This window comes from Scomber scombrus, chromosome 9, assembly GCF_963691925.1.
Source record: "Scomber scombrus chromosome 9, fScoSco1.1, whole genome shotgun sequence".
Classification (NCBI taxonomy): domain Eukaryota; kingdom Metazoa; phylum Chordata; class Actinopteri; order Scombriformes; family Scombridae; genus Scomber; species Scomber scombrus.
This window is the reverse complement of record NC_084978.1, coordinates 4,140,876-4,155,665: the sequence shown is the minus strand read 5'-3', so window position 1 is coordinate 4,155,665 and position 14,790 is coordinate 4,140,876. Positions and strand designations below refer to the sequence as shown.

General features: G+C 35.2%; 1 protein-coding gene across 1 annotated transcript; it reads left to right on the top strand.

The window, feature by feature from the left end:
* The first annotated feature begins 2,451 nt into the window (after positions 1 to 2,451).
* lman2 (lectin, mannose-binding 2) lies at positions 2,452 to 14,420 on the top strand. Its single transcript, XM_062425029.1, has 8 exons — positions 2,452 to 2,666; positions 4,179 to 4,297; positions 5,408 to 5,525; positions 8,162 to 8,244; positions 9,956 to 10,117; positions 10,305 to 10,419; positions 11,176 to 11,295; positions 11,901 to 14,420. The coding sequence occupies exons 1-8, from the start codon at positions 2,507 to 2,509 to the stop codon at positions 12,059 to 12,061; spliced, it is 1,038 nt and encodes a 345-aa protein (XP_062281013.1). The 5' UTR covers positions 2,452 to 2,506; the 3' UTR covers positions 12,062 to 14,420.
* Positions 14,421 to 14,790: the final 370 nt, after the last annotated feature.

The window sequence follows — 14,790 nt, the reverse complement described above, 5'->3', positions numbered from 1 at the left end:
TTCTTTTTTCATAACACAGTCCATATTTCCTTTGTAAAGTGTTATATTCAAGATAAACAAAAATATGTTTTTTAAGATGCAGCTCAACTCTTGTAAATCACTGACCATAAAAATGCTTCAACAGCTGATACAAAAAGCAAAGTCTGATTATATGAGATTTTATGGTGGGGATTACAATGAAGATTACAATTTGACAGGCATATAGATGTACGAGTCCATAGGATTTAAGAAACACTCCAACATTTTGAGAAATACAAATACACTTATTTGCCATCTTCCCCAAGAGTCAGTTGTCTGTTTCAGCTGTTTATCCAGACCCAGAGAGAGGACCTGGTGAATACAAGGACTTAAAGCAGTAGAGTGCGGCTAGCCTGCCTTTGTCAGTAGTGAAGAAATACAACACCAAAACTGATGCACAAAGAAAACATGGTAACAAGTGTATTTCCCAAAAATGTTGGACTGTTCCTTTCAAGTAAGTTCCAATATCTAAATTATACTACAAATAAAAGACACAAAACTGACGCCATCAAATTACAGACAATATCCAAAACAAAAGTCAAATGAAAGTAAAACTCAACACAATTAATTTCTCTGTGAAAGCTTCTCACCATTTTGACTGCTGTGTGTGGGAAACAGAACAGTAACAGAAAATGAGGAGGACAATCAGCACCAGAGCAGAGTTATTAAAGTGAGATGACACATGGTGGAAGTTCAGTTCTTTCCTGGAGCCAAGGGGAGGTGACGTCATAAACTACTTATGGTCTTTGTACTTGCAGTAGTTTATGATCACACTATATTCATGACACATTGATAGGAATTACTTAATCATAAATAAATAATAACTGTATGAATGCTCTCTGCCGTTAGAAATGCTTCCTGTGCCTCTGAGCAGGACACAGTTTAAATGATCATAAAAGAACATTTAATGATAATTTAATGAGAATCATTTTGAATTAACTGATTCAGGTATTAAATGTTGCAGCGTTGTTTTCTAGAGTTGCAGTCTGATTATCTCTCTTGGCCTCTGTAAATATTTAACCATTTTACAAGATCCCCTCTCTGTTTATGAACTGGTCTTAATGGGGACTACAATGGAGATCTTGAAATTGTATATTTCCCTCATTCCTTCAGCTCCATACTAATTATCACCAGAGATGTATGCGTGAGCCCATTTGCAAATGCTTTGATTAAACTTACACAAAGACAGATCCTTCTCATTGTCCTTTATTATACAGATTTACACCACACTCTCCAAAACTAAACTCAGTAAGATATTTGAAACTCATATGTATTTAAGACATATGAGTTTCTCCCATGTGTAATACATGTGGTACTGCTGAAGTATCACTATTTTCACACATCCGTCCTGCAAAGTGTGATGGTATTTCACCTATAAGTGACATTAGAGTATAAATAAAACTTTAAATGACTAGGAAAGCACATAATTATTTTGACAGTATGTGCAACTGTGGATCTCTTTAGTATTGTTTATCTATATTCCTTTTTAAATATTGATTACTATATTTGTAGATGATTGTATAACATTATTTTACTACTATTGTTTTTTATTGCTTTTGTACTTGTTATTTATTGTTCTCTATTCTTTTTAACTGATGCTCTTCTACCTTTACTGTCCACTTTGCTGCTGCAACACTGAACATTTCCTCATCATGGGACTAAAAAAGGAAATTAATAAAGGAATATATCTTATCATAACATTTCACATACTGTTCATAATCTGACTCATAATTAGTATCTACACCAATTCACATTCAAAAATTCCCCCATCAGTCATTAATAAATGTTTGATTAATCTTATGTATAAAAAAAGACATTCACAATAACCATCTTACTGTCCATGAGAACATTGTATAGAATATGAAGAATACTACATGTTTTAAGGCTTTTTTTTTTTTTTTTTTTTTAACTTTTTGCTCCATAAAAGTTTTTAAAAAAGGGCAAAAAAGATGCATTTCATTTCCATTTTTGTATATTGTGTGTCACATTAGGAAAAGTCTGGCTAAAATAATTGTGTATAGGGTGTTTTTACAGCTTTCAAATGTAAAAAGTTGGTCAAATTTGACCCTGAACAGTATGTAAAGGGTTAAAAACGCCTCCTGTTTGTCTCCATCTGGTGGACAACAGTTGAACAGCAAGTGATTCCTGATTGGCTTAATTTGCGATGTGCTTTTTTCTGATTGGCTGTTATCATTTGAGTCTCCTACAAAAGTCTTCCGTGAGGAAACACGTAGTTCGTAAACGTTCCTCTTAATGATACTAATATTAAATTAGATAAATAATGTATAACTTTGCACAGATCCAACTTTAATATTAATACTGTGATTATTTTTTTTAAATGTGTGGCGAAAAAAAGATGTAATTCTAAGTTAAGGATGAAAAGGAAAGGGGAACTAACATTTTAACTTGTGTGGTTTCTCTCCGGATGACAATAAAGGAGGGACCAGCTCATGTTTATGGAGTTAGGAAGAAGAGCAGGATCGTTGTCATGAGAAGCTTTTTGGATCAAATGTGGAGCTTCACGGTGTGTGTGAGGCCCGCGGTGGCGCTGCTGGTGCTGGGATGCTCGGGTCTGGTGAGCTGTGATATCACGGACGGAAACACGGAGCATCTGAAGAGGGAGCACTCCTTAATGAAGCCGTACCAAGGTAACACTGCCCCTTAAAAGAAGCCGTACCAAGGTAACACTGCTCCTTAACGAAGCTGTACCAATGTAACACTGCTCCTTAATGAAGCTGTAACCAAGGTAACACTGCTCCTTAACGAAGCTGTAACCAAGGTAACACTGCTCCTTAACGAAGCTGTAACCAAGGTAACGCTGCTCCTTAATGAAACCGTACCAAGGTAACACTGCTTTTAATGAAGGTGTAACCAAAGTAACACTGCTTTTAATGAAGGTGTAACCAAAGTAACACTGCTTTTAATGAAGGTGTAACCAAAGTAACACTGCTTTTAATGAAGGTGTAACCAAGGTAACACTGCTCGTTAATGAAGGTGTAACCAAGGTAACACTGCTCCTTAACGAAGCTGTAACCAAGGTAACACTGCTCCTTAATGAAACCGTACCAAGGTAACACTGCTTTTAATGAAGGTGTAACCAAAGTAACACTGCTTTTAATGAAGGTGTAACCAAAGTAACACTGCTTTTAATGAAGGTGTAACCAAAGTAACACTGCTTTTAATGAAGGTGTAACCAAGGTAACACTGCTCGTTAATGAAGGTGTAACCAAGGTAACACTGCTCGTTAATGAAGGTGTAACCAAGGTAACACTGCTCCTTAATGAAGCCGTACCAAGGTAACACTGCTCGTTAATGAAGGTGTAACCAAAGTAACACTGCTTTTAATGAAGCTGTAACCAAGGTAACACTGCTCCTTAATGAAGCTGTAACCAAGGTAACACTGCTCCTTAATTAAGCTTTACCAAGGTAAAAAAGGCTCCTTAACAAAGCTGTAAATACTAATTAGTTGAATAAGTAAAGAAAATAATTGTTGGAGCCTGAGTGAAATTTAACCCAACAATAACCCTCTAAAACTCAGAGTGATGCAGCTGTAAAATTTGCAGAGCCTCTTGCAGGTGTCTGAAACCGTTACTGTGAAGTAGGTCGAGGAGCTCACAGCACACAGGAAGAACTGAGTTTGCATACAAGTTATGAGTCTAAATGGGTTTGTTTCATAAGAACAAAATGTGTAAAGTTTCCTCAGCAGGCTTTTAAAATAGATAAAGAACATGCAGCTGAGAGGAAACATTTCAGGCTTTACTGCTTGAAGGAGAGCAGCTCACCCTGAGCAATAACATAAGAAATATAATATTAAAACATGCAAATATTTAGACTCAAAATATGTCTGGAGTTCTATAATTGGGTCAAGTTTATTTCTTACTGTCTTTATCAAAAGAATAAAAGCCACAAACGACACATTAATAACACAAGAGGTCAGTTTAATAGACAAAAAGACAAAGTGAAGCAACTCTCACTCTGAGTTAAAAGCTAATAATTAAAAATGTAGTCAATAATAAAACCGGTATGCCTTTACTATCACTTAACTCAGCGAGGACTCTGAAAAACAAAGTGATTTCTCTCCTTTAGGTTACATCATGCTCTGGTCTGTCTGAGCTTGTCTCATCCTTTTTAAACCATGATTTCATCTGTTTGTGTTTTAGGTGTCGGCAGCAGCCCGTCTAGTCAGTGGGACTTCTGGGGAAGCACTTTGGTGACGAGCTCGTACGTCCGACTGACTCCAGATGAGAAAAGCAAGCAGGGATCCATCTGGAACACTGTGGTGAGGAAGGACTGTAAACTCTGCTCTGATTCACTTCATTATATACCCAAAATAACCACAATTCAACTTTTAAGAACACACTATATATCCATCAGATCACATTAAAGCCTTTCGCTCTTTAAACTGATTCATCTATTCTATCTAAAATGTAACACAGTGCCACAAAACAGCCCTGGAATAAATGCTGCTGTGGTTTTAATGTTCATATTAAGTTGAGCTTTAAGAGATTTGGGATTAGAGTTAATTTAAGAGTTAATCTCTGATATATTATGCAATTTTTGTGTTGTGTTGAAATTAGTTAAAACCTCCTCTGATCCACCATGAAAGGAAATCTTCACATTTCACAAATTAGTTATGAAATGTTTAGTTTTGATGACTGATAGCTGGCAGGTTAACATTCAATTTGCTCTTTATTTCTACTTAACCGTCGCTGCCAGCCTGAAATGTATTGACTTCCAGTTTGTAACCAATAAAAAACCTACAGCTTCCCCGTGGATCCTATAAATGTCTTAAATTTAGTTTGATATTCAAAGTCTAAAAATGTCTTAAAATATTTGTTATTGTAGGAGTTAAGGTGTTTAATTTTATTCATTGACTTCTAATTGGGCTCCATTTCAACCCTCTACAACAGTAAAATCCTGCTTGTGCATTATTATATGTCTCAGCAATACTATTATTTTTTTTAAAGGTCTTAAAAGCAGAAGTGGAAAGTAACGTATTACATTTACTTTCGTTACTGTAGTTGAGTAGATTTTTTTTTACTTTTACGTAAGTATGTTTTGTTTGAAGTATTGTACGTCGCTACATTTTAAATCACATCAATTACTGAGTAAAAAAAATGTCTACTTTGGACTTTTACTTGAGTACATTTTTAAACCAGTAATTTTACTTGTAGTAGTGATACTTTCAATTGAGTAGAATATTTCACTACTCTTTCCACCTCTGCTTAAAAGTAATTTAGTAATAAACAAACTGAACCTCTTTGAAAAGACGACAGCGGTAAAAATAAAATAAAAATAATGCTGCTGATTCTGATTCTGATTCTTTCCAATTCAACATTTTTGTGAAGCACTTTACCATTAAATATTTGATGTGTTTTCTGTTTTTCAGCCTTGTTACCTGAAGGACTGGGAGATGCACGTGCAGTTCAAAATTCACGGGTCGGGAAAGAAGAATCTCCACGGCGACGGCATCGCCATCTGGTACACAAAGGACAGACTGCATCCAGGTAACGTCACCAGGTTTCATGTTTTCTGCCTCGTGGCCTTTTATTGCCGGGCGGTACTAGTTAGAAGTTTAAATATCTCACTCCAGCTTTATCTCACTTCATTTTTATCGGTTGTTGTTGTGTCAAAGTGTCGAATGTTACCTAAAAATTCAACACATACCAGTTCACTGTATGTAGCAGGCCTTAGCCTCACAGAAAACAAGGCAGAGAGTCTTCTTTTATTTTCATTCATCACCATGAAACTAAACAATAAAACACAGAGACAAGCTTCAATAAAGTTGTAACTTAACTCAAATTGTTCAAAATCACTGCAGTCCTCACAATACTCATTACTCTCACATTAATAACTTCACATTGAATAGACCTGAATTATTAAAACTTTCACATTCACCTTCCTTATTAACAAATAACACCCGTATAAAATAGCCATCAACATTGTTTCACAGCTACAATTTCATCATTTAAAGAAGCTAATTTACATACCTCGCTCTGCTAACTACGGGTGGAAACTAAGACCCGACCGATACCGATATTAGGGAGGGAAAAAATTCAGATATTGATATTGATTATACCACCATTACATATCTTTGTCACAAGCGTTTGATAACCACATTTGGGGGATCATTACAAAAGAATGTTACACTGTTTTGTATATATATTCGCCAATTTCACCGATGTCAGCCTGATACGCAAACTGCAGCAGGTCCAGGCAGTTGTGTACCAGGGGCCTGAAGTCCAGCAAGTTTTCACCTTTAAACATCTGTTTCAGTTCTGATCCTGTTGTCTTTTAGTTTAAAGTAAGAACAGGAATAAATCTTTTCTTTTAAATCAGATATTATGAGTCTACCAGGAGTTAATAAAGCACTGAAAGTTCATCACTGCAAGATGTGAAGAAATGATACTGACCTGCATGACGATGCAGGTTCAAACATCATTTTAGAGCAGTGACTGAAGACAGCAGAGTTCCCATTCGATAACCACGAGCTCCAATCAGCTGATTGAAGTGGAGAAAGTGTGTGTGTGGTTTGGGTTAGTCGTGATTATTACGTACTGTGTGTTTAGTTTTTTATTTGAGTTCATTTATTGATTTCAGACTTGCTAAAATAACAAAATAAAATAGAAATGACAGCAACTGTAGATAAACAACCTAATAATAACCATTCAGTGAACCTTTCTAGTCCTTTTCCTAGTTCTTTTAATGTGAAATTCATCAGCTGTGCTTATAATTTAGCAGCTGTTGAATAAATGGGGGAAACACTGAAATATGTTAGCATGTGTAGTGGCGATTTGTCATTAACTTGAAAATAAAAAATATAAGAAAAATACATAAAAAATAAACTCAAAATCAGAGGGCCACTGAGGCAGCGAAGGAATGAATCTTTCACAGAGGAAAAACAGTCCATAGTTCAGGCAAGTATGACGTTTAATTCGGTTTATTTTACCTTTTTTTTTGCAAGCTAACAGGTAGGAACAGTGGCGTCTGCACTCAAATGAAATAAAATAATATTAATATTATAATCAAACTAATTCAGCTATATTCTTTAAAACAAACAACAACAACAAATAAATAATTATTAATTAATTATTAACAATTACAAAAACAACAAATAGCTGATGGCTGTACTTTAATATTCACTACTGTATAATAATAGTATTTTAGTATTTTAGGTTTACTACTGATTTCAGTCCAAATGTGCAATATTAGTAAATGTATATTTATATATATTTCTCACTTTGAATCTGTGCAATAACAATATCAAACTCAGGCATATATACTCTTGTACATAATGTTACGATTATTTTATTAGATTTCATTATGTTGTCTATTGTTTTTAATTGCTTTTGTACTTATTATTTATTCTTCTTTAATCTTTTTTATTGATGCGCTTCTGTTTTTACTGTCCACTTTGCTGCTGCAATACTGCAAATTCCCCCATCGTGGGACTAACAAAGACATATTATCTCTTAACACTATGAATAATTATAATTATTATTATTATTATTATTATTATACATAGCCAGGAAGGACTGAGAAAAATGTGATGTAAATGTCAATAGAGTCATGTATTTACCGTATTACTTACTACTGGTTTTCTGTTCTTCTTTGAGCAGCATGAATGAAAAAAGGTATTACATTGTATATAATGTGGTACTAAAAAAGGTTTAAAATGCCTTTAGATTTAGTTTAGTGAACACTAAAGGCAAGGCACATTTATTTATATAGCACTTCAAATTCAAAATGCATCAAGACAAGATGTAAAAGCACATGGCAAAAACGACATTTAAATATGATTAAAAGTGTTAGGTTGAAATAAAATGAAGCTAAATATAGAATAAGAGAGATAAGACTATAGTGTGAAGAGTATTTAAAGGTTATTACAATGCTGCAGATCAAATAGTGAAGATGTTTGTGATCTCCCATCATCTTCACCACATTAATAAGCTTTTTATTCACCTGGATGTGGTCATCTTTCATCTCGGCTTGCTCTCATCTCTGCTGACCACACACACACACACACACACACACACACACACACACACACACACACACACACACACACAAACCAAAACAACAACAACAACAAGTGTCTGGAGTTGTCTGCTCACGTCTCGCCTCATCTCTGCCTCCATCCTAGGCCCTGTGTTTGGAAACCAAGATCAGTTTCTTGGCCTGGCTATGTTTTTGGATACCTTCCGCAATGACCTCCATGGGATGGATGTAAGTGTGCGGTGGTGTGTGTGCGGTGTGTGTGCGGCTCGAGGCGATTGACTGGCTTGTTTCTTTGCAGGGCCTGTGTTTTCCAACAATGCTCTCTTCCATGGGCTGGCCGTTTTTATAGATACTTACTCAAACGATGATGCGACCGATGTGAGTGGTTGCTATGGGTTTCTAACCTGTCGGCATGCCGTCTCTAACGCTGATTCTGTTTGTGTCTTCACTTTAAAAATCGGCATGCTGGTAAAAGTTTAAGCATGTAGACGTTAAGTTTTAAATTAAGCCCCATTTAATGTTTCTTTTTGCCATATTTGTACCCTTTTATTTCTGTTTTAAATTGGTATTTAATGTCTTAATGGGTATTTGTGTTTTTATTTCACCAGAGCTTGTCTTGTGGCTTCAACTACATTCACACTGCAGCTCAAATTTAAAATCAGAGATCCTGTTTACACCTCCGATCACAAGCAGACAGCAGACACACATTTCTGGGTTATTATAGTTTTGAAATTTTCATTAGTTTTTATTTTTATTAAGTTTTTCAGTTTGCTTCTTTAATTTCAGTTTAATTTTAGTTAGTTTAACAAGTGATTAAGCAGTTTTAGTTTAGTTTTTATGTAGTTTTAGCTGAAAAAGATGAAATAATGCTGACACTGAGGTAAAATGAGCTGTGTTTGTAGTCCCCCTACTGTTATTTCAAGAAGTCAAAATGAACAGAATACAGTAAAAATGGAGAAAAAAATGAAAAGGAAAAACTAAACTAAAACTAAGCTGATTTTATCTGCAATTCAGTTTAGTTTTAGTTAGTTTTGCATTGTTCATTGTAGTTTTTATTTAGTTTTCTCTTTATATTTTTATTGCAGTTAACTGAATTATTTTTTCACTGCTAGTTTCAGTTTTAGTTAACTATAATAACCCTGGTTGATATCTGTCTCTATTATTATACGTCTCGAGCTGTCCACTTGTGTCCAGATTCACTTCCTCCAGATTAAAACGGACACATAGATGTTGTGTTTTTATATCTAACTCAAAGTTCTCACAACTAAATAATTTTTCATTTATTTCACTTCACTTTTAGGGGTGAAGACATAGATAGATATTATTATTATTAACCCCAACCTGTCTGGATATTTAGACACCACCACTAGAAAAGTGAGGAGAATATGTTCTTTTTTAGTAATTTTGGGTGAACAAAACAAATGATTTAATCTAGTGCCAAACACACAAAGAGATAAAAAATCACTAATTTCTCTAGAGATTGTTGATTAAGTTACTGAATCTATTTGGGCCTCTTGTCTGAACTACTGTTAGAATAAAAGAAACAAGACAGAGCCAAAAAAATGCACATTTTTTTGGGGATACCTTAATTAAGTCAGACGTTTGAAACTAAAATGTCTCAGGAACAAGCTACAGAAAAGTAATTATTAAAGATGGTATTGCTTTCTATCTTGGACATGTGTCTTTAATATTAATATTACTTTTGTATTTTTTTAGGGGGGGGTTGTGTCCTAAAGAACATCCTAAAATATCAGACATAAGCACCAGTTTGAAATTGGTCTTGTAGAGTCAGCAGTGTGAATGTAGCCTGTGTGTGTGTTCAACAACACTGGAAATGTCTCATCAGCTTCTTTATACTTTATTCTCCATCATTTTTATACAAGAGTAATACGGAGATTTAGAAACTAACTCGTCCATTTGTGTCTTCTACTATCATCAGCGTTCTTTCCCGTACATCTCGGCCATGGTGAACAACGGCTCGGTCAATTACGATCACGGCAAAGACGGCCGGTCGTCGGAACTGGGAGGCTGCTCGGCCGAGATCAGGAACAGAGAGCACGACACGTACCTCGCCATCCGCTACTCCAAAGGAAGACTCACTGTATGTGGACCCGCTCTGTTTAATGTAGTGATTATAAAAACAACATCTGTACATTTGAGCTCGTGAAAAGGTTTTTTCATGAGGTTTTTATCTCTTTTTTTCAGCAGCTTCTCAACTTTATAACAAATGAAACGTCACTTTCAACGTTGCATTACATGATTAACATATTAGACTATATCTCCTGTAGGTGATGATTGACGTGGACGACAAGAACGAGTGGAAGGAGTGCATCGATATTGGAGGCGTTCGTCTTCCTACTGGATATTTCTTCGGTGCCTCAGCGGCTACAGGAGATCTGTCCGGTAGGTTAAAAGATAGAAAACTCCACAAAAACAACAACAACAACAACAACAAAGACATTTCAGTGGCTGGAATATCATGATTTGATATACTAATGCAGCTAAGAATAAGAACAAACTACATCACATAAAAGCCTGTAGAAATTAGTTTTAATAAGTGATTTAGAAAAAGGGAGTAAAAAAGCTCTGATATCGATATCAGCTGATAATCTTTTATATATACAGAATATTTACATGAACACACATTTTTTCTGCAGTGATCCCTCAGATGTGGCTATCAAATACTTGTGACAAATATATGTAATGGAGGCTGTGATATTTTGCACTTAAACAGTAAACTTAATAATTATAACAACATTTTGAAAAACTTAAACTTAAACTTAAACCTGAATGAAGAAAAATATTGAAATATACATAAAATGCTGACTATATATCCTTTAAAAATATCATACACGATTATGTTTACCGAAATCTGTGATAGGCCAAGATCAGCCAATAATATTGGTTGACTGATATATGGGTCAGGCTCAGATGTACTTTAAGTATATGTGCAGTTATTTTTATGTATATTTTTATGTGTATTTGAAGTTTTTATTGAGCTGCTGTGACAAGAGAAATTCCCCTGTATGGGATTAATATATATAATTATTATATAAATACATTTATAGTGCAGATGGAGGTCAGCTCCACTATGAAAATGTTGATTCCTAGTTTAAGTTTCCTGATTGTTTTACACGTTACATGTATATTATGTTGCAGATAACCACGACATCATCTCCATGAAGCTCTACCAGCTGATGGTGGAACACACACCTGAGGAGGAGAACCTGGACTGGACCAAGATCGAGCCCAGCGTCAGTCTCCTCAAGTCTCCAAAAGGTAAAAATTATGCTTAAAACCTTTATTACTGTTAGTTTGGGGGGAAGTTGCTACAAAAACTATCAGTTAAATCAGTTTAGTCATGCATGTGTTCATTTATTTGTATGCACTTAAGTCAAAAGTAAGTTTAACCCTCACATACTGTTCATATTCAGATGTATCCACAGCATCTTTTCATAATTAATCTCTCAAATTATTAATGAATGGCTCCTCAGTCACAGGTTAATGTGTGATTAATCCTTAAAGAAGCTTTCAGAGAGCAGAGATACTTTATTCTTCAGTTTTTATGCTTTTTGTTTATGGATAATCAAACATTTACAATCAAAGTAACATGACGAATTCACTGATTTCTATTAAATGTGAAGAATGCAACAGTAATCTTTGAATGTTTTAATTAATTATGGGTCAAACACTCGACAAATATGTATATCAGCAGCACACAAATGTTTATAAGAAGTTCAAATATTTCCATTACGAAGTTGTAAAATTTAATGCTAAAAGAAAACAAGTAATCGGGTGTTTTTACTGCTTTCAAATGTCAAAATGGTTAACAGATACAACCAATTTTAAAAAGATGAACGTGGACTTTCTCGTTTTCTTCACAGACAACATCGACGATCCGACCGGTAACTTCCGCGGCACGCCCCTCACCGGCTGGAAGGTCTTCCTGCTCCTGCTGTGTGCTCTGCTGGGGATCGTGGTGTGCGCCGTGGTGGGAGCCGTAGTTTTCCAGAAGAGACAGGAGAGGAACAAGAGATTTTACTGAGGAAGGAGAAGAAAAAGAGAGAGAGCGAGAAAGAAAGAAAGAAAGAAAGAAAGAAAGAGAGAGAGAGGTTTTTGTCGTGGAATGAACTGTTTCCAGATGACAGATTCAGCACATTCAATGTGAATTTTTTTTCTAAAGATTGTACAGATGTTTATATCTTTGAAGCACTGAATCGGGAGTGAAATACGGTAACATGTGATGTTGGGTAAGAAGGTGCAAAACTAGTGGCGACCATTATGAGAGAGTGATCCTGATCAATGCTGTTTTGTTTTTTGGGTTTTTTTTTGTCTTTTGTGTTCATTCATTGCAGGGTTAAAATCAACAAACTGTCATTGTCCAGTTTTTCCATTTCTCCTAAAAAGACTCTGTTCCTACGTGATTGTCGCTTCATCAGCTTCCAACCCTTCCAGCTTTTTTTATGCTGCAGATTGTGAACTTTGACGTTGAATTGTGTTTTTTTGTTTTCCTTTTTTCTTTTTGTCGTATTTCAGGGTATTTTACATGATTGTTGATCGGAAGAAGCAACGTGGCTCCTCATAGAAAAATCGGCTGGATTTTAGTTTTAGGATCAGTGACTAATGTTGCGTGCTGCTCTGCTACAACACAATAATGTCCCCAGAATATCAGCGTTTAACGTCAACAGACACCATCGAAATTTATTGAAATGTGTTACTGCTGCTCTCTTTTTCATATTTAGAGACTCTAAACTTTTGGCTGCGTTTTTTTTTAGCTATGTTAAAATAACTTTAAATTGCTTGAAACATCTTCCCCACATGTATTTGAGAAATAACTGGATGATGGGATTATTGTGGGTTAGAAAAACCTATATATTGTCTTTAAATAACCACTGAGTACTTAAAGTTTTCCTCTTTTTTTTACATTAATTGGCAAATAAGTGCAGAAACACAAACTGAATCACAGCAAATCAACTGTTAATCAAACTGTGTGATGACTGCTTAGACATATTTCCTCTTTGGATGCCTTTATTTGGATGTTTACTCTCTCTGCTCATGCTAAACAACCAGTTCTGTTTATTCCAAATTAATAATATGGGGCTTTACGCAATGTTTTAGATCCCTTCCACTAACATGGATGACATTTATATATAGAATAAAACCTTTAATCATCGTTAAAAAAGTAATTAAAAATCGTCAGAGTGTTGAATCCTTCCCGTGTTATATTTAGAGATTATATATATAGAGCGGCAAATCGGCAGTGATCTGAAAATATAAGGATTGTCACTCTGTTAAGGACGATTCTTGACAAACAGTATCATTTTGCATCATGATAGTATAACCTCTGAAGTTGATATGAAGTGTTGTGAAGCTGTTGCTACTCTCTCTGTAGTATCTAATACAGCAGAACTTTTTTTTTTTTTTGCCCCTTCAGGGTCTTTCTGAGCAGCGGGTTTGTTTGTTTTTTTGGGGGGTGTTTATCCAGAATATGCCTTTATTATCATTCTAAGTGTTTGTTTTTTTTCGGTTAAAGGTACCCTGAGGAGTCGTCAGTGTTACTCACCCAAACTCATTGTGTGTGTGTGCTCAGGTTTAACAAAACATGTCAAATCAATTTTCCTCCTCTTTTTTTTTTAAACAATTGGAAAGCTGATTTAACTGAACAGATTAAATCCTGCTTCTTTATTTTTTTTTTACGTCCATGTTTACTAGCGTGCAGTCGTCTTCTTCCCTGTTTTTGTTGCCCCGTTGCTGTATTTCTCAGTGCGTTACAGCCCCTCGTACATCAGTGGAATAAGTGCAGGAACGTGGATGCTGATGTGCGTTTATAAGACGGTCAAACAAACTCCACAGGGTACCTTTTTAAATAATGCTAAAATTGTGATTAAAACTTGAGTGTGGTAAAGAAACAGGTTCCTTCAGTTCACTTCCTCAGTATAATGAATATAAGCATAATTCACTGCTACATATAAGAAGTGTGATTACTGAATAGTAGCAGACAACGTTGATTTATGAAGCTGTATCGACTACGGATTGATTGTTCAAAGGCACATTTACACTGGCAGTCCTGTCCTTTTTTTTTAAACGTGTTCAATTTCATATTTCTTAGTTCTTCCAAAAATGCTCTGGTTTGGTTTACGCATTTAACATTTAACAGAAAATGTTTAAAAGTAAAAAATGTAAGGATTTGATTACACCTTCATACTTTTATTTACAGCTGAAACATGCAGACTGGTTTGGGGTTTTGTTTTGTTTTCCTCTAACTTTTAATCCGACATTTTTTTTAATCACTGTGTTCTTGAATCAATTGTTTGGTTTCTTTCTGCCACATCAGTTCATTTTTTTTAATGAGACTTGAAACAGCTCTTCTCATCAGAAATAATCTATTAAAATGAAAAACAATTGTTGTGGGTTTCTTCTTCTTTTGTTTACATTATTAACTAGATGAGTTATAATATCATATATGTGGAAATGTAATGCATGTTTAAGATATTTATTTACATGAACTCGTTATCAAGCAGCTGAAGCTTGTGAAGAGTTTGATAACGAAGTTCATTATTAGCATCAGGTGTGTTAGAGGGGGGAGAGGGCAGTAGCTCTCCAGGAGCTGAGTTGGAGACCACCGAGTTAGATGTATTGACCCACCAGACCAGGGAGAAGCTGAAGTAACATACTGTAAAGATATGTAAGTGCATTCAGGCACAGTGCTTCTGTCACTTGCATCTGGCTTTAATACCACATGAGGGAATAATAGATCAGCGGTATGAAAAGCCT